The sequence below is a fragment of the Helobdella robusta genome, assembly GCF_000326865.2.
Source record: "Helobdella robusta unplaced genomic scaffold HELROscaffold_17, whole genome shotgun sequence".
In the NCBI taxonomy this organism is placed as follows: domain Eukaryota; kingdom Metazoa; phylum Annelida; class Clitellata; order Rhynchobdellida; family Glossiphoniidae; genus Helobdella; species Helobdella robusta.
This window is the reverse complement of record NW_008703942.1, coordinates 2151837-2172641: the sequence shown is the minus strand read 5'-3', so window position 1 is coordinate 2172641 and position 20805 is coordinate 2151837. Positions and strand designations below refer to the sequence as shown.

The 20805-nt window shown below is 31.6% G+C and overlaps 2 protein-coding genes across 2 annotated transcripts; one reads left to right on the top strand and one right to left on the bottom strand.

Moving 5' to 3' along the window:
* Positions 1-2568: 2568 nt before the first annotated feature.
* On the bottom strand, positions 2569-2988 carry HELRODRAFT_76307 (hypothetical protein; the record flags this gene model as incomplete). The annotated part of the gene is made up of 1 exon (XM_009016043.1): positions 2569-2988. A coding segment is annotated over one exon (420 nt), but the record flags the coding sequence as incomplete, so codon positions are not given.
* Positions 2989-8687: 5699 nt separating this feature from the next.
* On the top strand, positions 8688-19121 carry HELRODRAFT_76296 (hypothetical protein; the record flags this gene model as incomplete). Its single annotated transcript, XM_009016042.1, has 13 exons — positions 8688-9096; positions 10767-10884; positions 11378-11516; positions 13106-13268; positions 13763-14056; positions 14176-14315; positions 15420-15761; positions 16276-16434; positions 16971-17153; positions 17405-17670; positions 17832-17970; positions 18248-18368; positions 18937-19121. 13 exons carry the CDS (start codon positions 8688-8690, stop codon positions 19119-19121), a joined length of 2658 nt encoding a protein of 885 aa, XP_009014290.1.
* Positions 19122-20805: the final 1684 nt, after the last annotated feature.

Sequence of the window (20805 nt, the reverse complement as noted above, 5' to 3'; positions counted from 1 at the left end):
TTTTTGTACAAATTGATTTTGATTTCATGATTATTTTTAACTACTATTTGTGATGGTGTTTTAAAAACAATTGAGTTAAACACAGGAGAAAAAAATAAAGCACGTGATTTGAAGGCTTGCCTGATAGAGTTTGTTACATCGACATAAGTAGGGATTTTATATTTATCACCAAACATCCAAACCTAAGCTTCTTGCTAGTATATTCCTGCACCAAAAATAATGCATGTGCGACATCTTTTCCTATTTCTTCCAGTAAAATTTAAAACATGAAGAACATGATAGGCTGCTATTGATATCAGTACACACAGATGTATGCACACAAGCATGGCGTCTTTATTAACTTTAAGCTATTTCGATTCGAGGTAATTCGTGAGTTAAGATTCGACCAGGCCTCACATACTATATTGGTCACCTGCCGATAAAATGTTGTGTAAATTTTTGGGTTTGGTGTTCCAATGTTGAAATACATAATATAAACTTAAAAATGCGAAATTATTGGCATTGACGAAAATAGCATTTTAATAGCATCCGTGAAATGTCATTTACATTTCTCAGCGGTAAATAATTTATAGTTTAAAAGGAATATGTTATATTATAATATAAAACTACTCAATAATTTCTGTTGTACTTGATGTTCGGCTCAATAAATTAAAAATTTTTCCATATTTTTTTGGCAAACCTTTTACTCAGAAAAAAGTAATTAAATATTTTCATGTTTAAATAATTATAAAGTCAAACATTAAAAGAATTATTTACAGACATGATTTTAGTTTTATTATTTTAAAAGAATAGTCATTAATTTTAAACATGGTAAAACTGTCAATCGATTTTCCAATCTTTTTCAGTTGGCAGCGACCAAGTGCCTTCCGAGTAACTTACATCAAATTATGTTGAATGAAGACTAGGGACTTTTGTTTTAAATTTCAATTGTAAAATTTTTAAAAACCCAACCGTAAAAATCAATTTTTGAATATTTCATTTGATAAAAAATCCAATGGATGTATTGTACGTACTGACCGCCTCGTTTCGATGTATTGTACTTCCGCTTCCACTAAGACTGTTCGCAGTTTTGGTGATTTGAATTTGAGTTGGTCTGACAAATGTAGGCGAACTTTTGTTCAATGTACTTTCTTGTAGATTTGGAAAACGGTTGAAATTGTATTTTTCACTAATAACTGATGATGAACCCGAAAAGTTAACGTTGAAACTACTGTTGACATCACTTCTGTTACTGTTGTACATTTGGCCTTTCTTGTCTTTGTTCACTTTTATCAATGTCACTCTGGAGTAATTTGAAAGTATTTCATCAGATGTTGTGCCGTTATTTTGGTCGTTCATCTGCGTGCTTACTTGCAGCGGTTTGTTTTTTATGAGCACTTTGTTGTTCTTCTCAAAAATCAACTGAGAGCTCAGGCCACAGTTAGATCCCTTGGGATCAACTATTAACTTTTGAAATGAATTTTTATTAAAATGATCAAAATTTGTGTACCCAGCGTTCACAATCTTTATCGTTTGTTTCTGGTGTTCAGTGTCCATAACATTTACATTGTTTGTTGTTACGATAGCAGTTTGATTGTGACGATTGTAAGTACTGGAATTAAAATATTTTGGATTTGCGTCAGTAGAATTTATTTTTTGGGGCCTGTTAAAAGTTGTGATGGTGCTTCGGTTGTCAAAGTGCAGCCAGTGAGATGATGCTGGTTGATTGGGGCTCTTATCATGAACATCACCTTCATTGTACTCCATCTTATTATAGCTGCGATTGTTATTATCATTAATATTTTTATCAAAATTATTGTACATGTCGTCGTCATCGTTGCTCACATTATAATTGGAAACAATATTAGTATCGTTAAAATGGCTATCCTCATCACCATCATCGTCATTATTATTATTTTCGTTATCTTTGGTGCCGTTATAATTATTGTCATCAAAATTATGATAACTATTGTTGTTATTTTTATTAATATCATCATCATCATCATTATCATCATCATCATTATTTTTATTTGTAACATTATTATTAATATTGTTAATATCATTATCATAATAATTATTATAAGTAGTAGCAGTAGTATAAGAAATAGTTGTATTATTAATATTATTGTCAGTTGAGAAACGGTTTTCGAATAAGTTGGCAATTTTATTAGGACTGCCGGCTTTTACATCCGATGTTGAAACATTTTGCTCAAGCGCAAACTCTTGATGAGGCTTTGGTACTCTTTTCGCGGTTGTTTCTCCAAATTTGAAAGTCAATTGGTTGCTTGTCGGTGTCGGTGTAACTGTTTCTTCAAATTTGAAAATTAGTTGGTTGCTTGGAGCCATTTTATGTGCATCGTCTGATTTGTTATATTTAATAGAATTATTATTTTCGTTGTCTTTGAAAAAACTTGATTCAAAATCATTTGAACTTTTTTCATCGACATCCCTGAAAATTGTGTAGTTGAGGTTAATATCGTTCACAGTGTTGTTTGTTGGATCAACGTTTATATTATCGTCTCTTACGTCGGAATAAAAGTTTGTTTTGTAACGAGTTTTGAATCCGTTCCGAACTTCGTCTCTGTTCAAATTGTTGCGCTCGGTTGCCTGAGAATTATTTGGCACATTCTTCTCAGGTTCATTTTTTTGCACAGACGTTAAATTATTTACCACTTGTTTCACGGGTTCATTTTTTTGATCAGACGTTAAATTATTTACCACTTGTTTCACGGGTTCATTTTTTTGATCAGACGTTAAATTATTTACCACTTGTTTCGCGGGTTCATTTTTTTGATCAGACGTTAAATTATTTACCACTTGTTTCACGGGTTCATTTTTTTGATCAGACGTTAAATTATTTACCACTTGTTTCGCGGGTTCATTTTTTTGCGGAGACGTTAAATTATTTACCACTTGTTTTGTGAGTTCATTTTTTTGAGCAGACGTTAAATTATTTACCACATGTTTTACGGGTTTGAATTTGTTTGCAGACGTTGAATTATTTAACATTTGTTCTGAGGGCTCAACATTTTGCATGGACGAAATATCATTTAGAATTTCTTCTTCCAATTTGCTTGGCGAAACCTTTGAATTATTTTCAGGCAATGCTTTATAATTAATTTTTACCGAGGTTTGGTTAGGGTCGGCATTTTCATCTTTCATGCATGTTACTTCCCATATATTTTTATCGGTGGATATACTCTGGGAATCGCTTGTTTTTTGTAACAGTGGAGTGTTTTTGTTCACATCATTGTTTTCTTTTTTTTCAAAAACTTTGCTGATGTCAACGATTTGTTTTGCTTTGTTAGACGCAGAAACTGTTGCTTCACATGCCAACGATGATTGATTGTTTGTAGTTTTTGAGTCGTCATCAGAATTCAATGCTTCATCAACTTTTGAGATTGCGCTACATTTGAAAACAAGACCTCCATTTTTATCATTTACCAGTTTTTGAATGTCTTCACTGATTTGCTTCTCGGCTGAAGTGTTTCTTTCACAATAGCTAGATTTTTTATTAAACATTTTTTTAAGTTCATCAAAATCAGCACTACGGTTTTCACCTATTTCGCTCTCTTGTGTTGTTTCAGTAACAGTTTCCAACGCGAGTTTACTATGAGCTTTATTTAATTTCTCAAAATTCATCAACTCGAGCTTTGAGGAATTTTTTACAAATTTATTTTTGTCGGTTATGTGTGTCTCACTTTTGTCATCGGTTGTTGTTTCGTTGCCAGTGTTAACTTCATCATATTTCACCGTTCTAAATTTTGCATTAGATATATTTTTATTTTTAAGGCTATATATATTATTTTTGGTTCTTATTTTTTCATTTTGGTTGTAATCATGCTTTTGATCATTGCCAAAATTAACTAACTGTGAATCTTTCATTTGATCTTCTTTCAGTTTTGCATTAGCCAATTTTCGCGATTTAATTTTTGATATGTCGGCATAAATTGGTTCGTCCCAAATATCTCTTGAATTTTGCAAGCTAGCACCGAGATCGACCAAATCCTTTTCATTGTCTTGCAGCGGCTTTTCATTTTTCGGTGGAGTTTTTTTATTTTTTAGTGAGAATTTTGGTTTGCTCTTAAACATCAGGTCATATGCGTTTTGCTTAGGTTCTGGAAAAACACCTCCTTCACGTACGTAACGATATATTCCATCAGTTTCATCGTACAGCAAGTGAATTTCTTCACGTTCGTTTGTTGGCGATGAAATGTTTGTTCTATTTTTGTTGTTAAGTTTTATGTGCCCGAAAGTAATCAAAACAATGCTGTTGCGAAAATTTTGCTCAGATACAGAGACGAATTTTACGTACTTTTTAAACTCTTCATTGTTTGAAACGTTTTGATAATTGAGCACACAATTAATTTTTAGCATTTCGCTAACTGGTACGTTAACAATTTGGTTGTTTGATTTTAAAGAAACGCATAAAGCAGTTTCAATTTCACTTTTTCCCATCAACCTGAAGATCGGATGGTACTTGTCACTGCTCATGTATTCGCCGTATGCTAGCTGCACTGTCAGCGGGAAACTAAAATTGTTGATGATGCTTTTAATTGAATGCACGCCAATTATTTCTGAAGCATCTGTAATTACTGAGATGTATATTTTTTGATCACTTTCAAGCCACACAAACCGATTTTGTTTGTCTTTTAACTTAATTAGCTCTTTTTCTTTAGACGTTCTTACAGAATCTGATGTGTTCTCAAAACTTTCACAAGTGAGAATTTCTCCTACCTGCAAAGTTCGGATTTTACTTTTTGAGATCGCTTCATCTGACGAGGTTGTAGCAAACACCTTGCATGTTTCTCGAACTAATATTTTTTTTGAATTTAACTTTTTTAAATCACGAGCAATCGCCACCGTTTTGCTAGATTTTTTGTCTTCTGTTAAAATTTCAAACCAACCTTTGTAGTCGATTGGGATGGCATAAACAGAGATATGTTTGTTGTTACTGGCATTGTTTGTCAGTTGCCCTTCAGCTATAATAACTTGACTAGATTTGCACGAGTGAATGTATAGGATGTTCTGTTGACGTTTCGATGTTCCGATGCTACCATACTGACCAGATTTGACTCTCGCGATAGTTGGAAAAGTTGAAGATCTCAGGAAGTTTTCGAATATCACTTCTTGGTCGCTCCATTGGCACAATCGACATAATTCATCAGAGGCGTGGGACATATTTCAAAGTTTTTAAATGCAATAGTAATGCCTTTTAATAAATGAAAAAACCTATATACTGAGATAAAAACAACAAAACCTCAATAAATTTTCAAGTTGTACGCTATTTCAAATAAAATTTTAATAAAATCTAAAAACGATTTTCAATTAGAAAAATATTTTTTGTATCAAAAGTTAATTTTAAACCCCAAAGTTAATGAAAAAATAACTTTAATTCGAGCAATTCCAATAAAATGTGAAATCATGATTCAAAATCTTCTCAACATTCAACCGGTGAATACGAATGGGCTGGACAGCAGAACAATGGTGAATTCGACAATACAATAGCGTTACAAATGAATGAATTTCTTAACGTAAAATTCTGACTGATTGAATGCACGAACTACTACTGAATCAATATATATTTGATATTTTGATATCTCGTAATAGAATATACACAAAATTATATTTAAAATTTTACAATAAAATAAATAAGACAAACATAACGATTAATTAAACGAACTGGTCAAACTAGTCTTATCAAATTGTTTTATTCTTTCATTCAACTAATCGAAACTTTAAAAATCGCCATGCATGTACACCCACCCACACAAACACAAATACACACACACACACGGACACACACAGACACACACACAAACACACACACCCACGGGCGCGCGCACGTACACACGCACAACACACACAACATACACAAGATATATCTTAACAGCAGGCATGCTTCTCATAACTTATAGGTCTGCCAAGTTGTAACTGCGGACAGGTCCTACAAACCTGGAAGATGCTTAATGCCGGATGCTGTTAATGGCATCGATCGCTCCTTTTTATTTCAATTCTTTCTTCCAATTAAATACATCCGACACATAAAGTATGTTATGAATTTTCCATGTCTTTCGTTACACATATTGTTGATCATTAACAGCATTATCGCTCCTCGTTTAATTTCCTATAAATTTGTATTTGTGTTTGTATTTAAATTAGAGCATGTTCATCAATGGCCTGATTTTTTTATTAATAAAGATTCGGATATCTTTGATTGGATCTCTGTCGCAATTATTTGTTTGGGCGTTAATAATAACTAGAATTTTTTTTTTATATAAATATTTTCATGTTTCATCAGGTTGTCTTTTATTGCTCATTAATGATGTTGTAGTCCTTCTGAATTCTAGTGAATTCGGAGTTTTACCGCTGCAGACACACATCAATCTTACACTTGAATGAATAAGTCTGACGACCAGTTTCTATTTTTGAAATAATTCAGCTTTAATTCTTTTTTTTCTGTTTTCGTTACTTTTCTGTAGTGAGCGCTATACAGTTTCTAATTCCACTATTTTACAAACTTGTTTTGTTACATTAATGTCAAGTTGTTTCATTCCATCTAAGCAAATTTTAAGATGGCCAGTAATTATGCATTTTCATTTGGTTATCTTAGTTGAAAACAAATTTACTGCCCTGTGGTCTTTTATAATGTGTTGATAACCTTTTTTAAAACATTATAAAATATTTGTACATATTTTTACATGACTTTTTCTTTCTCGTGTCTTATCCATTCAGGATATTGGCGACCATCGACCTCCACAAACCCGATCTTTAGCACTTTGTAGTAGTTAAAATGTGGTGATATTCAACTAGAGACACAAGGACTTCACAAAAGGTGTTATACTTCTCCCAGCTAATCATCTTCATTCTTTTCATTTTTTGTTTTACGTTTTCAAATTTTCCAGTCTGGTACAACGTTCTAACGTTCGATGTTGCCAAAATAAAAGGTGTTTTCAACTTGTCACTATCATGTTTACATAACAACATAATAATTATAATAATAATAATTTTATTTTATATATGTGATTAAACGCGTAGTTTCCGAGGTTATAGATTGTGGAAATGTTTTTTGGCTATTAGTTTTTTCCGATGCTTTCACAAACAATTGCCTGATTACTAATACTTCTTCCAGCTAATAGTCTTGTTTGTCGAGAGCCATTTATTTTACGTGCTTTTTAATTTAATTTAATATTTAAATATTTGTTGTGTTCTTAGTCATTATTTCTATCTGTCAAAAAAACAAAATATGAATGAGTGAGTCTTTATTTTCAATGTTAATTGTTCATTTTATTTTTAGCAAAATATTTAAAACATCATTAAATTAAAAAAATAATCACTTCAGTGACTGAAGTTCAGTCAGTCAGTCAGTCAGTCAGACTGTCAGTTCAGTTAGGTATTTTTTTTCTTTAAAATTCTTCCCAACGCCTGGACTATTTATTTTTTACACCTACCAAAACTCAACTTTTTCCTGTTGCCAGCAGTTTGAGTTTGGAAAGAAATTTCAGTACTATTTATTATAAAATTTAAACAATATTTATGCTAAAAATTAGGTAGTTAGAAAAAAGTTATTAGTAATAATAAATGAGTATAAAAATAAATAATCTAATATATATATATATATATATATATATATATATATATATATATATATATATATATATATATATATATATATATGTAATATAATACAATAATATAAATAAATGAATTTTATTTTATATTTTTTTTCGTTTTTTAAACTAAAATCTAATTTAGTTAAATCTAACTATATAACTTTTTTTTATAGCTATTAATTAACTTATTAAAATAATAAATAATTTAATTATTATTCTTCTTTTTAAAATACTAACATCAATTTTTAGAGAAAAGTAAAATGTTTTAAAATTTCATGCTGAACCAATGATTTAGTAAAATTACTTTCTAATTAAAAAAGTTTAGCCAATATTGGGTTGTTATCTGATAATAATTGATGTTTTATTACAATTAAAATTTAAAATATATTAAATTAATTAATTAGTTAATTAATAGGATAGAAAAATTAATCATTTATTTTTATTTAAATAGTTTCCTTACCCAGGGACTATTAAAATAAAATAAATAATATTTATTGAATTAATTATTTGCATAAATATTGTTCAAATTTTTACAGTTGAAAACTGTACAATTTGGGCTTAAATTTTTGGTTTGTGATAAAGTCCAAAAAAAACGAATTGAAGTCCAAGAAGAGGATGGATATTGAAAATATATGTGTCATTGTTCCAGATAACTTAATTTCAGTCAACTTAGTTTTATCTTCCAACTCACCAAATGAAGCATTGATACATTCTTCCAAACGAAGTCAATCGATGGATAGTGGTATAACTCCAGACTTTGATTCAAATGATGTTGTTCCAGGACTGCATAGTAAGTACACATCTAAGCATTCAATCAAAATTGTCTCACCTCTAGTCGACATTGCCTCAAGATCCACTGACAACATCACAACTTCAGATGAATTAAATTTTCAGAGATCATCAGTGGCCTCATCCAAGTCGGCAACAGTTGTGAATAATCAGCCTTCTCCTGCTAGCAGTGACAGTGGGGACAGTGCAATAGTCGTGTCCTCGCCATTGTCTCACTACTTCAACACAGTGCATCGAGCAAGTATAGTTGGAAAACAAGTGAGAAAACAAAACTTGGACCACAAGCGAAGTTCTAGCTGTGATCATATGACAATAAATTTTAGCACATTGTCTAATAAAGCTTCAAATGTTTGTGCAAAGAATGCTAATAATTCAAACAATAAAGTTGTTCGTTCGGTTGATAGTAAATCTGTTTTGCCACATCTGAAGCCATCAGATATTTCTGTTGGGATCATTTCAAACAGTAGCTCAACAGACAATAGTAGTAAAATATCACTCCCTAATCATAATGACTCATCACTATCCTCAACATCTTCCACGTCCACCTTAACAAATGTCAAAAAAGTTAAGCAGTCAAGTGGAATTGTTTTTAAAGCCCCCAAAACAAATCAATCGTCATGGTTATTGAGGTTGTTCGAGTCCAAATTGTTCGACATGCCTATTGCCATACAGTACTTGTTTAACTCAAAAGAACCAGGAGTGCAATCTTATATTGGTTGGAGCTCTTTTGTATTTGAATCCATTATCAATTAGCAGTTTCAATATTGTTGCATTTTTTAATAAATTACTTTTTAAATGTTGTTCTACATCAAGTGATTTAAAATTGAAATCAATTTTCATTGTTAACTTTTTCAGAAAAGGTATTTTAAACCTCAATCTTCCTTGTTTTTAAATTTGGAATGTTAGATTGCTCTGAATCATGCTGGTTTGGAATTTTTTTAAATGTTGATAAATGATTTCTTATCTATAAAAGGTAGTAGGGATGATTCAAGAAACTGGTAGTTTACATTTTAAAATATAGCTTGAACTATCTTTTACCTTCTCTGAAATAGTTATGAATCAAAATAAGCTAAATAACAATTGTATTCAAATAACCTTGAGTACCAACATGAAATCACAATAAAATGATAGCTTGTTGATGAATTAATAATAGCAAAATCTAATGTTTGTTCATCATTTAATAACAATGAACATTTCAATCTTTACAAATGTGTTGTTCACATAAAAATGAACAGCTGTGCTATTAGTGTTTGTAATAGGCCTACTGTTTTCTGAGCGTTTGTGTGTGTGTGTGTGTGTGTTGTGTGTGTGATGTGTGTTGTTTCTTTCTGTTTATGTATGTTCTGTTCATGTTTCCGTTGTATAGGCTCAATACGTTTGCGTTGATATTTTTGTTGATGCGTTAATTTAATGATATTTATAACATGGAGTTAGCAACTTATTCATTTTTTGGTTCAGTATGATTTGTTGGGCATTTTCTCTGTCCATCATTAAGGCTTATTTATTTGATATCATTAATATTTCATATGAGCTCTATTGTTATGTTCATAAACTCTAACTTATGAATTACAATTGCTGGCTGGTGTTGTTCATGACATATGTAAGGAAATTATTGCATTAATTACCAACATGTGAAAGGGCAATTAATTGTGGTTCTTGCTCATTTATATATTAATTGTACCAATTATTTTTTTCATTTTCTTTTTGGCTAATTCTGTTCTTATAACTTCCCATATCTTATAAATTATATTTGTTTATTCTGTAAATGTAAGCTGTCTCCTAAGAGCAATTTTGCTCACCTGCATTTGTTTGGGGCTTGAGTTTTAAATTTGCTCTTTCAGCAGGAGAGCTATTTATTTGCATCATGTTAATCTGCGTTGTGAAGGCCAGCATGGGCAGCAATGTTCTGTTGTTTTGAGAATTTTTTTTGGTGAAACATTGCGACAGTCAAAGTAAAGTTTATATATGATATGCATGCAATTATGAAATTAGAATGATATTGTAACCACAGTCGTAATTCAATTATAATTACAATTTTAAATCATTGCAGTTAAGCAGAGTTCAATGTTGAACTCACAATGTTGAAGTCAAAAACTGAGTTCACATTAGGTGAAGTTATGGAATGAACTTCTTGCTATATGCTCATTTTTTATTTTATTTGTTAATAAATATAATTGTCCTGACTGAATGATAATGCTATTTTTTAAGGTTTTTAGTGCCATTTAGGTTATTATGAATCGCCGAACTGTCTTACATATATATACACTCACTCAAATATGTTAATCATGGTTTAGGTTTTGTGTATAAAACAGATGGATATGAATATGAAAGGTTGATGGTGTTGGTTAGTGATGACTAATATTTAATACGTTTTCATCCTACCAGGCAATCGAATGTTTTCGTTTGACCACAAGCTGGTCGACTTCTACCTACCACAACTCCTGACTATGTACATATACATGCACGATGTCGCTGAGGTTTTGCATCCTTATCTTGTTTACAGGTTTTTAGTTGTTTGTTCTAATGTCATTTCTGTCATTACTGAGTTATGCTAAAATGATGTTTATTGTAAGTCATAATTGGAGCTGACATCATTTCTTTAGTTGTTATTGTTAAATTGGCTGACATTAGTTGGATGCATAGGTAGGTAGGTGGTATCTTATTCAATTTTGTTTTGTATGTGTAATCACGTTGTTATACTTTTGCTTTAGCTCATGTTATTTTTCATTCCATTTGTTGTATTTGAACTAGAGAGCAAGGTCAACAAAAACATTCCATTAACTTGTGCATTATATCTTGTGGAAATATTCTGTTTGGCATGATATTTTAATGTGTGATTCTGATTTCTTTTAAACTTTTAAACATTATTTTGATATGCTTCAATGATATTCATTGATTTAAAGTGTAAACAAAAATTTATGCGTTAATATATGTCATACAAGCTTGCACACATTTGTAAAGATCTACGTATATATATATATTTGTATGATTTTCAGATGTCGCAACAGCATCTCGTTCAGCTTGACAGTAGCCTGGTTGTTGGGAGCATTTTCACCGGAAGTCTCCAAGCCCAACTGGAAGAATTCTCAGGGACCAAAATTGAGGAAGATGATATTAGCAGAGGAGTTGAGGTTTGTTTCTGATGTCTGACCCGTCTTCAATTTATATTTTTTTCAAGTTATTTGTTTCACTACTATTATGAGTTTGTTGTTATTTTTTTATTTCACTGTTTCCTAAACTTTTAAGATATTGGTTTTCCTAAAAAAAAACATTCGTTATGGTCTCTGCCTTCATGACTTTTATTGAAGTTTATGACTTTTTTGCCCATTGCACTATTTTTTCGCATTTTTTCAATGTTTAACGTTTTTTGATTAGCCACACTCTTGGATCCACCCACAGTTCCCCAGTTAATTAGTTTTTATTAATGAAAAAATTCTATATAGAAGGGTTGCTTAGAAAATATTTTCTGTAAATTGTATTATTTAGTAGATATAAGCACCAAATTAGGAAACAATTTTCTCTGATTATTATCTTGATATTCTTAATTTTATTTACCGTAATTTTGCTATTTAATTGTTATATTTTTAGCATCATCTGTTGAATGTATATATAGTTTTTCTTCATAGGCTTTTATATAACTGCTAATTTTTCAACTTTCTCTTCTGCATAGTCATTTGACATCAGACATTCATTTTATAATTGGTTATAATAAAGACCAAAAAAGGGGGTCACGTGTCTTGTCATGTATCAGCTAGCCAGCCAGTACATTTTATTGTACCATTATATATTTATTAATATGTGCCTATATCAATATGTGATGCTTATAAAATAGATATTTATATAACCATACATAATGACTGTATGTTTAATTTTGCAAACATATATATATATATATACATATACATATGCAAAAGCTGGAAGAAGATTATATTTTATACAATATTGTATAAATTCTGTCAAATCGTTGGTATTTAGAATGTTGGAAGGAGATCACCATATTTTATACAATATCATATGGATTCTACCGAATTTTTGGCATTAAAATAGATAATTAAATATATTCAAACTTTCCTTCCTTGCGCTCATTCAACTGTCAAATTGTACTTTGTTGTATTTCTTAAAAAAATTTTTAAAGTTCAAAATTTGTAGCTACAAACAAACGAATGTTAGCTTAATGTTTGAAACAACATGTGTCATCATTTTTGTGGGTTACATCTTTTTAGTTTCACACACACACACACACACACACACACACACACACACACACACACACACACACACACACACACACACACACACACACACACACACACACACACACACACACATACATATACACACACACACACACACAGTGCATGCACATAGAGAACATCAGTTTCAGCTTCTACTTTGCATGCACTCATGTAATAAAACAACATTGATTCCTTATCATTAGCCATTCTATTTTTGTTAATGATTTTATGATCCATTCATTTATCCATTTGGAAAAATGAATGGAGTTGGAGGAACTTGAAGTGAAGTTGTTTTCATGTGGTACTTTTTATTTTGAGATGTATTGATGATGATGTTAAATGCAGTCATCACTGCATGGCATACTTTGTCACTGATAGTTTTAATTTCTTTCATGTAATGAGGTTCATGCAAGTTTATGCATGCACTGCCAATTTATTTAATCAACCTAAACATTTATGTAAACATTTTACAGGCCAACTCAGAAAGAGATTTGTTCATCAACTCAACAACAAGATGATGAAAACGTCGCAACTCCAACTAACAACGTCACTGCAACAACTCAAATTCTCTCCTCCACATCAACCTCATCATCGTCAACAATTACATCGATCAACCGAAAAATTCACCAAAGATCTTGGTCAGATGCTTCAGGTTGAATAATTATTTTTATTATTCTTGTTATTACTATTATATCGTCATTATTATTATTACTATTATTACAAATCTTTTATTACCATCTTTTTATGTTTGTTATTGACTAATAAACTATTTTTTCATATCATCAGTTCATCAGTTAACGTTGTTTTTCAAATTATAAAAATAAGTTGAAATCATTACAAGAAACCAAAGGTTGAATGTTTAGTTGAGCTGTACATAATTTTTCGAGGATTTCGGTTCTCAATGCAATATGCTTATTTCAAACTATTGATTGCCAGCCAACCATGATTCATACAATTTTTTTTTATCATTTTGCACATAAACAATAATGCTCAGAAACACACTTAAATGTCAATCTACCTATCCATCTATGAATGCACATGTATTGCATGGGTACGTTGCATGTAACATAGTTTAGATTAGTTTTTTTTAGTTAAGGAATTGAATGTAATATAAGAAAATGATGATAAACATATATGAACGAACAGGCTTGATGTTAGCTTCCATGCACAGCAATGCAACAGCCAACACAAACATCATCGGTGACTTGAGCACGGGTCGTGCCTTCCACAGTGGATGCACATGCAACCACCAACAGCATCCACAACTTCAAAACAGCTCGTTGTCTGGTGCAGAGAGTGGCATAACAGATTTGGTGGGTGAAGGATGGGTTGATCAGTGCAGGTGTGGAGCACCTCGACTACAACCTCAGCTTGAATTTGTCAATGCACTCATGAACATCGGCAAGAAGCTCTCCACTTTGCCAACGAAGGAGGCTCGAAGTAACCAATATTTCTTAATTTTTTCTATTGCATTTTTAAAAAATTTAAAAGTTTTGATTATAATTTTTTTACTATTACTATTTTTTAGTTTTGTGATTAAGATTTTTTACATTTTCAAGCAACGAGGTTGATAGCGGAGTTGTCATTGTTGAATTTGAACCTACCGTCTCGTGTTTGCCTGCCCATTCATGAGAGGTGCGATCATTTGGTTGTTCGCATCCCACACACTCAGGCTGTTGTTCTGAATTCCAAAGAAAGGGTGAATCAATTAATCAATCATTGGATATTCATTTAATATTTTTTCTTTGAAAACTTTTTATGTCTTTGATGAAAAATATTTATTATGATGAAAGGATTTCAGTGGGCTAATGATGTATAAATGATGACTTGCTGGCATTCAAACAAACTACATCCATAACTACTTCCCGGTTTAATATTTTTATGCCTTACATTACAACAGAAGTGATACTGTTTTGTGTATTTTATCAACAAAACGTGATAGAAATCAGAGTTGTTAACAATACTCAAAAATTGTACCGCCAACACTGATACCAATACTAGCTTTTAAATATATTGCTGATACTAAATCCCATGTTCAATCTTTGAGGTTTTGCCGGCAATACCAACACTAATACTTTTTTATGTTTAATATTTTAAACGGTGCTACTTAAAAACAGAACTAATATTTTATTGATACTAATGCATTCGGTAGTTAATATATAACAGAAATGAACTCATAACAATAAATTGTTTGAATCAGCGGTTAAAAAACAATCTTTTACAATCAAACATGCAAAAAATGAGAAAACATAATTTTGAATCCCGTATTTACTAATCAGAAAACGCGCTGAATTTTGAACGTACATTTTTTTTTATCATGTTTGTGTTGAAATCGACTTCCATATATAACGTATAAACGAATACAGTGAAAAAGTAATGCTAAGCAAGAAATATATGTAAATATAAGATATTTTACATAAGAAATGATTTAGAGAAAATATTCTTTTTTATATTCTGATTTGAAAATTTGTTGGCCAGGATATTAAGATGACAAAAGAACTGCACAATCATCTTGAATATCTTGTGTAATTTTTTATATTGTTATAAAGTTTATATGATTCACTGGCAATTAATCAAACAATACAAATAGAAATTGTGTTGTTGTAATTGTTGGATTGGAAGAAAGTTGCAGGACCTTGTTCTTGCCTGTCTGGTGATCCTCACTGTATTGAGATTCTATTGAGATAAACTGTTAAAACCAAGATATATTTTTCTAAAAAAGTTATTGATGAAGTTTTCGTTCTATTAAAATTTTTTTGTTGGTTTGTATTTTATCATTTCCATGTTGTATTTTCTGACACAGGCCCCATATCTGATATACGTGGAAGTCCTTGAATGCGAGAATGTCTACGTAGCTCCCCTTCCAAATAAAATGTTTCAAAATTCATCTCCATCCTCAAACTCTTCACTCAGTCGATCCAGCGACGACCTTTCAAAGACCGCAACAATATCAACAACGACAACAACTACAAACACGTCTGCAGGTGCAACGACAACAGCTGTTAGCGCAACTTCTTCATCCACTACGACCACAGAATCAGCTGATAAATCTTCAAAGCCTGACATGATCATTCCTTATTACATGGGCCTCTCTGAGTTCGATGACAACGAGTGCTGGTCCCAAGAAGATGATGACATCATACAGGTGACCATCCTTACTTTTTCTTTGCATTGCCATTAATTAATGAATTAATTAAAAAATATACAAGCAGCTAGGGCTGCTTGTATATTTTTTAACGTTCGTTTTTACTAAGCTTACAAATTATAAAAATTTAAACGCTGATAATTTTAGTTAAAGAATAAATTTCTGTTGATTGAAACATCTGCTTGTTTGTGATTTCTTATGACTTGATTAAATGAATGTTTTTAATTTTATATAAATGAATGTTTGCCATGTTTGAATGAATAAATGAATGAGTGAGTGAGTGAGTTAGTGAGTGAGTGAGTGAGTGAGTGAGTGAGTGAGTGAGTGAGTGAGTGAGTGAGTGAGTGAATAAATGAATGAATAAATGAATGAATAAAGGAATAAATGGACGTATGAAGAAATGCATGAACCTATTACTGCAATTACATTTTAACGTTTTTTTAATGTTATTTCATGCTGGAGATTATTATAATTCATGAAAGTCAAGTGAAAGATTAATCTCACATTTGAACAGCAATTCCACATGAAGTCAAAATGTTCCCTGGACACGATATCGCAATTCTCCATCGATAGTTCAGCCTCAACAGATAACAAGGAATCATTGTACATTGCCGCCAGTGACATTAGGAAGAGATTGTCTGAGAGTATTAATACTCCTCGAAAAAAATTTGAGGTGATTATCTTTCAAGCAATAAAACCTTTGCATTATGTTTATAATTATATATATATATATATAGCGTTATTCTGCAAACTATATTTAGGTCTATAGATCATTCGACCCGTTTTGATTTTTTATTCATTAACTTGTCATTTTCTTGTTTTTCAATTTAAACTTTCAAAATTACTTGATTAAGACTCAAATCACAATTTTCTTTCTTCACATTCTACATAAAGTTTGACATATTTAACTTATGAACTTTTATACCTATTTTGTTTTCATTTAAAAGTTTTTTTGGTTGAATGCCTTATTCTTTAACGCATTTATTTACCGATGATTCATCATTGTAAATATATCATATGGCTTTGATTCATCTTGCATTGTATCTCAACATACTTTTAATTTTCTATCACCACATGTTTTCTCTTATGTCAGATTTACATTCAAATTTTATTCGCTAGATCATTTTCATTTGCTTCTTGTATTTTCATGAAGTTATTACTATAGGAACGCCATTCGAGATAATAACTGTTGAAATGATTTGTTTCAAGCGAGATCCTGAAGACCCGTCGGCAGCGGCAATGAAGGAACCTTGGGAAGAGAAGGTGAACAGGATCCGAGATAACTCACCATATGGACATCTGTCCAACTGGAAACTTCTGCCGGTCATCATCAAATGTGGCGATGATTTGAGGCAGGAGTTGTTGGCCTACCAATTTCTTACTAAACTTAAGGTCCCTTTCCACATTTATTTTCACATTTCGGTCCTGTTCCATCTAGTTGTACGCCTGTTTAATTGCATATCATTATTATTACACATATTTTTAAAACATAACTGATGATCTTATTAGTAATAGAATTAAGATTGAGCCACTGAGCAATCTTCTCACTTGTACAACTCATTGTTGCAGGCCAGTCAGTAATCACCATAACCAATTAACATGAATGAATGAATAATTAAATATAGGATTGATCATCGTTGCAGATGATCTGGGAGAAGGAGCATCTGGCACTGTGGTTGCGGCCATACAGGATCCTGGTGACATCAAGTGACAGTGGCATGATTGAACCCGTACTCAACGCGATATCCGTGCATCAGGTCAAGAAGAACAGTCAGATGTCACTCTTGGATTATTTCGTCCACGAGTTTGGACCTGTGACGTCAGAGGAGTTTCTGCAGGCGCAGCACAATTTCGTGCAAAGTTGTGCCGGCTATTCACTTGTTTGCTATCTGCTGCAAGTTAAAGACAGGTGCTTCTACTTCTATTTTCGCTTTCACGTTTCGTAATTTTTTTTATTACATTCAAACATTTACACTATCGATCCATTCAATGGTTTATTCATCTATATATTCTTTCATTATTCATCTGTTCCATAATTGATTGTTTGTTTGTACGTATGTGCTTTCACAGACACAATGGAAACATCTTACTTGATTGCCACGGACACATCATACACATCGACTTTGGCTTCATACTCTCTATATCTCCTGGCAAGAATCTGGGATTCGAGACATCTGCATTCAAACTGACCAGAGAGTTTGTGGAGGTTGTCATTTCTGTTGCATAGCTGTTGTTCCAGTGCTTCTTGTTATTGTAATGTTAGCACTGTATATACATGCAGACATTTAAAAATGTTAATTTTCGTGTTTTTATGATTTTTTCTACAGAATTCAAACTTTTCTATTATTGAAATATCATTATTTCTATAGTCTTTAACATCTTTATCTCATAATTTTCTGTATTCTTGTAGCAACGTCATAGTAATATAGTAGGAGAAACTTTGGTAGTATAGTCATGACCATCTAGCGTTCACGTATTCTATGTAGGTCATGGGTGGTCTGCATAGCGACATGTTTGAGTATTATAAGATCCTGATGCTGCAAGGATTGGTGGCTGCTCGAAAACAAATGGATGAACTCGTTCCTCTCATCGAAATTATGCAGTCAGGTTTGTTGACTGGTGTGGATTTGTTTGTTTGCCTGCTTGATTGATTGTTTGCTTGATTGTTTGTTAGATTGATTGTTGGATTGATTGTTTGATTATTTGTTTGTTTGTTTGAATGATTGTTAGTTAGTTAGTTAGTTTGTTTGATTGATCAATTGATCATCTCATTTGTTGAATGATCCGTTTATAAATTTGTTGACCATTTAGATTAGTTTTTTTAATTTTATTTATTAGTAGTTTAGCTCGTTAGCTGATCAATTTATTCATCCTTTACAAAATAATTCTAAATAATACTAAATAATCCACAAACCTGAAGCTAAATATTTTCTAAAGTTTTATTTGCTATTAGAAGACCATTATGAACCATCTAACGTTATGAAGCTGAGAATTTTACAACATTTCGAATGGTTCAATAATATTTTCTAATTTTGTCTCGTGGAAACTGTAGTTACTATCAAACTTGTCATTGTCTTCAATAAACCTCCAACTTTCCAATTATTAAATTAATTATAATTTGTAATTATTAATAATCAATTATAATAAATTAATCATGACGATGACCCACCGCTAGGTTCTCAGCTGCCATGCTTCGGACGAGGAGCGTCCACGATAAAGGGCCTGAGGGATCGCTTCCACATGAATCTGACGGAGGAACAACTGCAACTACAAATTGATAGCATGGTCGACTCCAGCATCAACTCGCTGACTACCAAACTCTACGACAACTTTCAATACTACACCAATGGCATTCTCTAATAACTCATTTATTTATTTATATGTATATATATTTATTTGTTTCTTCTTTTAAAATTTTTTTGCTTGCTCGTTTTTTTAACGTTCAACGTTTTACCAACCGTCAATCAAATAGTACACGAACGAAGACTCAGTGCAATGTACTAGCGAATTTATGGGTGGAAATAGTGAAGATATATATTATATATATAAATATGATTTATATAACGTAGATTGTGCTGTTAATGCGTATGTACGTATGTAAGTGTATGTATGTTTAATAATAGTTCCATCTCATTTCACATTTTTGACATCATGAACGCCTACGTGTGCTGACGAGTTATTTTTCATTATGTGTGTGTGTCCTCGTAAGTATCGACGACGCTCATCCATTATACTCTAATGATGACGACCTCCAATCATTATTGATGGTACTTTTAACTGGATGTAAATCGGCGGAGAATGTAACGTCACAATATACCTAACGTAACATAATATCAACTTAGCATCATTGTGATGTTACATCAAAACAGCTTAACATCAACGAACTCTCGCCTTGTCTTTCCTCTACCATAATCTTCTCATCACACGGAAGTCCGTTAAACGTTTAATATTTTACTTTGGTTGGCTGCCTAATCAACCTACCCCAACTTTATCTCTTCATAATTTTAAGTGACTGTTTATATATTTTGAATTCGCTGAAGTTAAAATTTCTATTCATATATGTATATATATTTTTGCATTGCAAATACGTATTTTTCTACCCGTAGTATAAAGGAGAAAACAGTTTAATTCAACATTTCAGACAAATTACGAACTTTTTAGTATTGATTGATTATTGACTTTTTGCTTCACAGATTCAGATGGATTTTCAAATCTAAATATTTTTGGGAACAATTAGATAACTCTACTTATTTATTTTGTTGTGCTTATTTGAACTATATTTAATAACTTTTCCTCTGTATCTTTGTATCATGTATCTCTCATATATCTTCCATTTCTTACCAACTCACCTAGCTTCCTTCTTTCAATTTGAATTTATCTTTGAATGGGTTGGTATTAGTTTTTCACTTATGTCCTTAAATTGAAAACTTGCTTTATCGTGTTATAATTCATGAGGAATTAACTCTGCACTCTATATATAATTGCTATTTATTTTGTCACTGAGCCATTATAACTCTATTATGTAATCTCTCAAGAGCGCTTGCAAACGTGTACGTATATTACTTCTAGTTAATCTTATTGATATTTATTGATTGATTGAGTGATTGATCGATTGAGTGAGTGAGTGAGTGAGTGAGTGAGTGAATGAATGAATGAATGATTAATCGATCGATCGATTAATTGATTGATCAATCTGATGTAACTGTAATGTATTGATCAGACAACTTCATGTATGTCAGATATCTGTCAGCAATTATATAATTATCACATGTCTTTTATTTTGAGAGGAAAGCATTGTTTGAAATAGTGTTGGAATGGTGTACGTAGATCGTCAGTTGGAAGTTTTGAAATGTTACAAACTGCTTACAAATCGTATGTTTAAACTCATTTATTTTTAGTATCTATTAATCTATTTAAACGATGATAATTCAAAAGCATTTATTTGTTCTTAAATGGTTGGACTCACGCACGTGTACATAGTTACATTCGTAGTCACTGGAGATATATTCACTTTGAAAAGCACCATCAAAATTATTATTACATC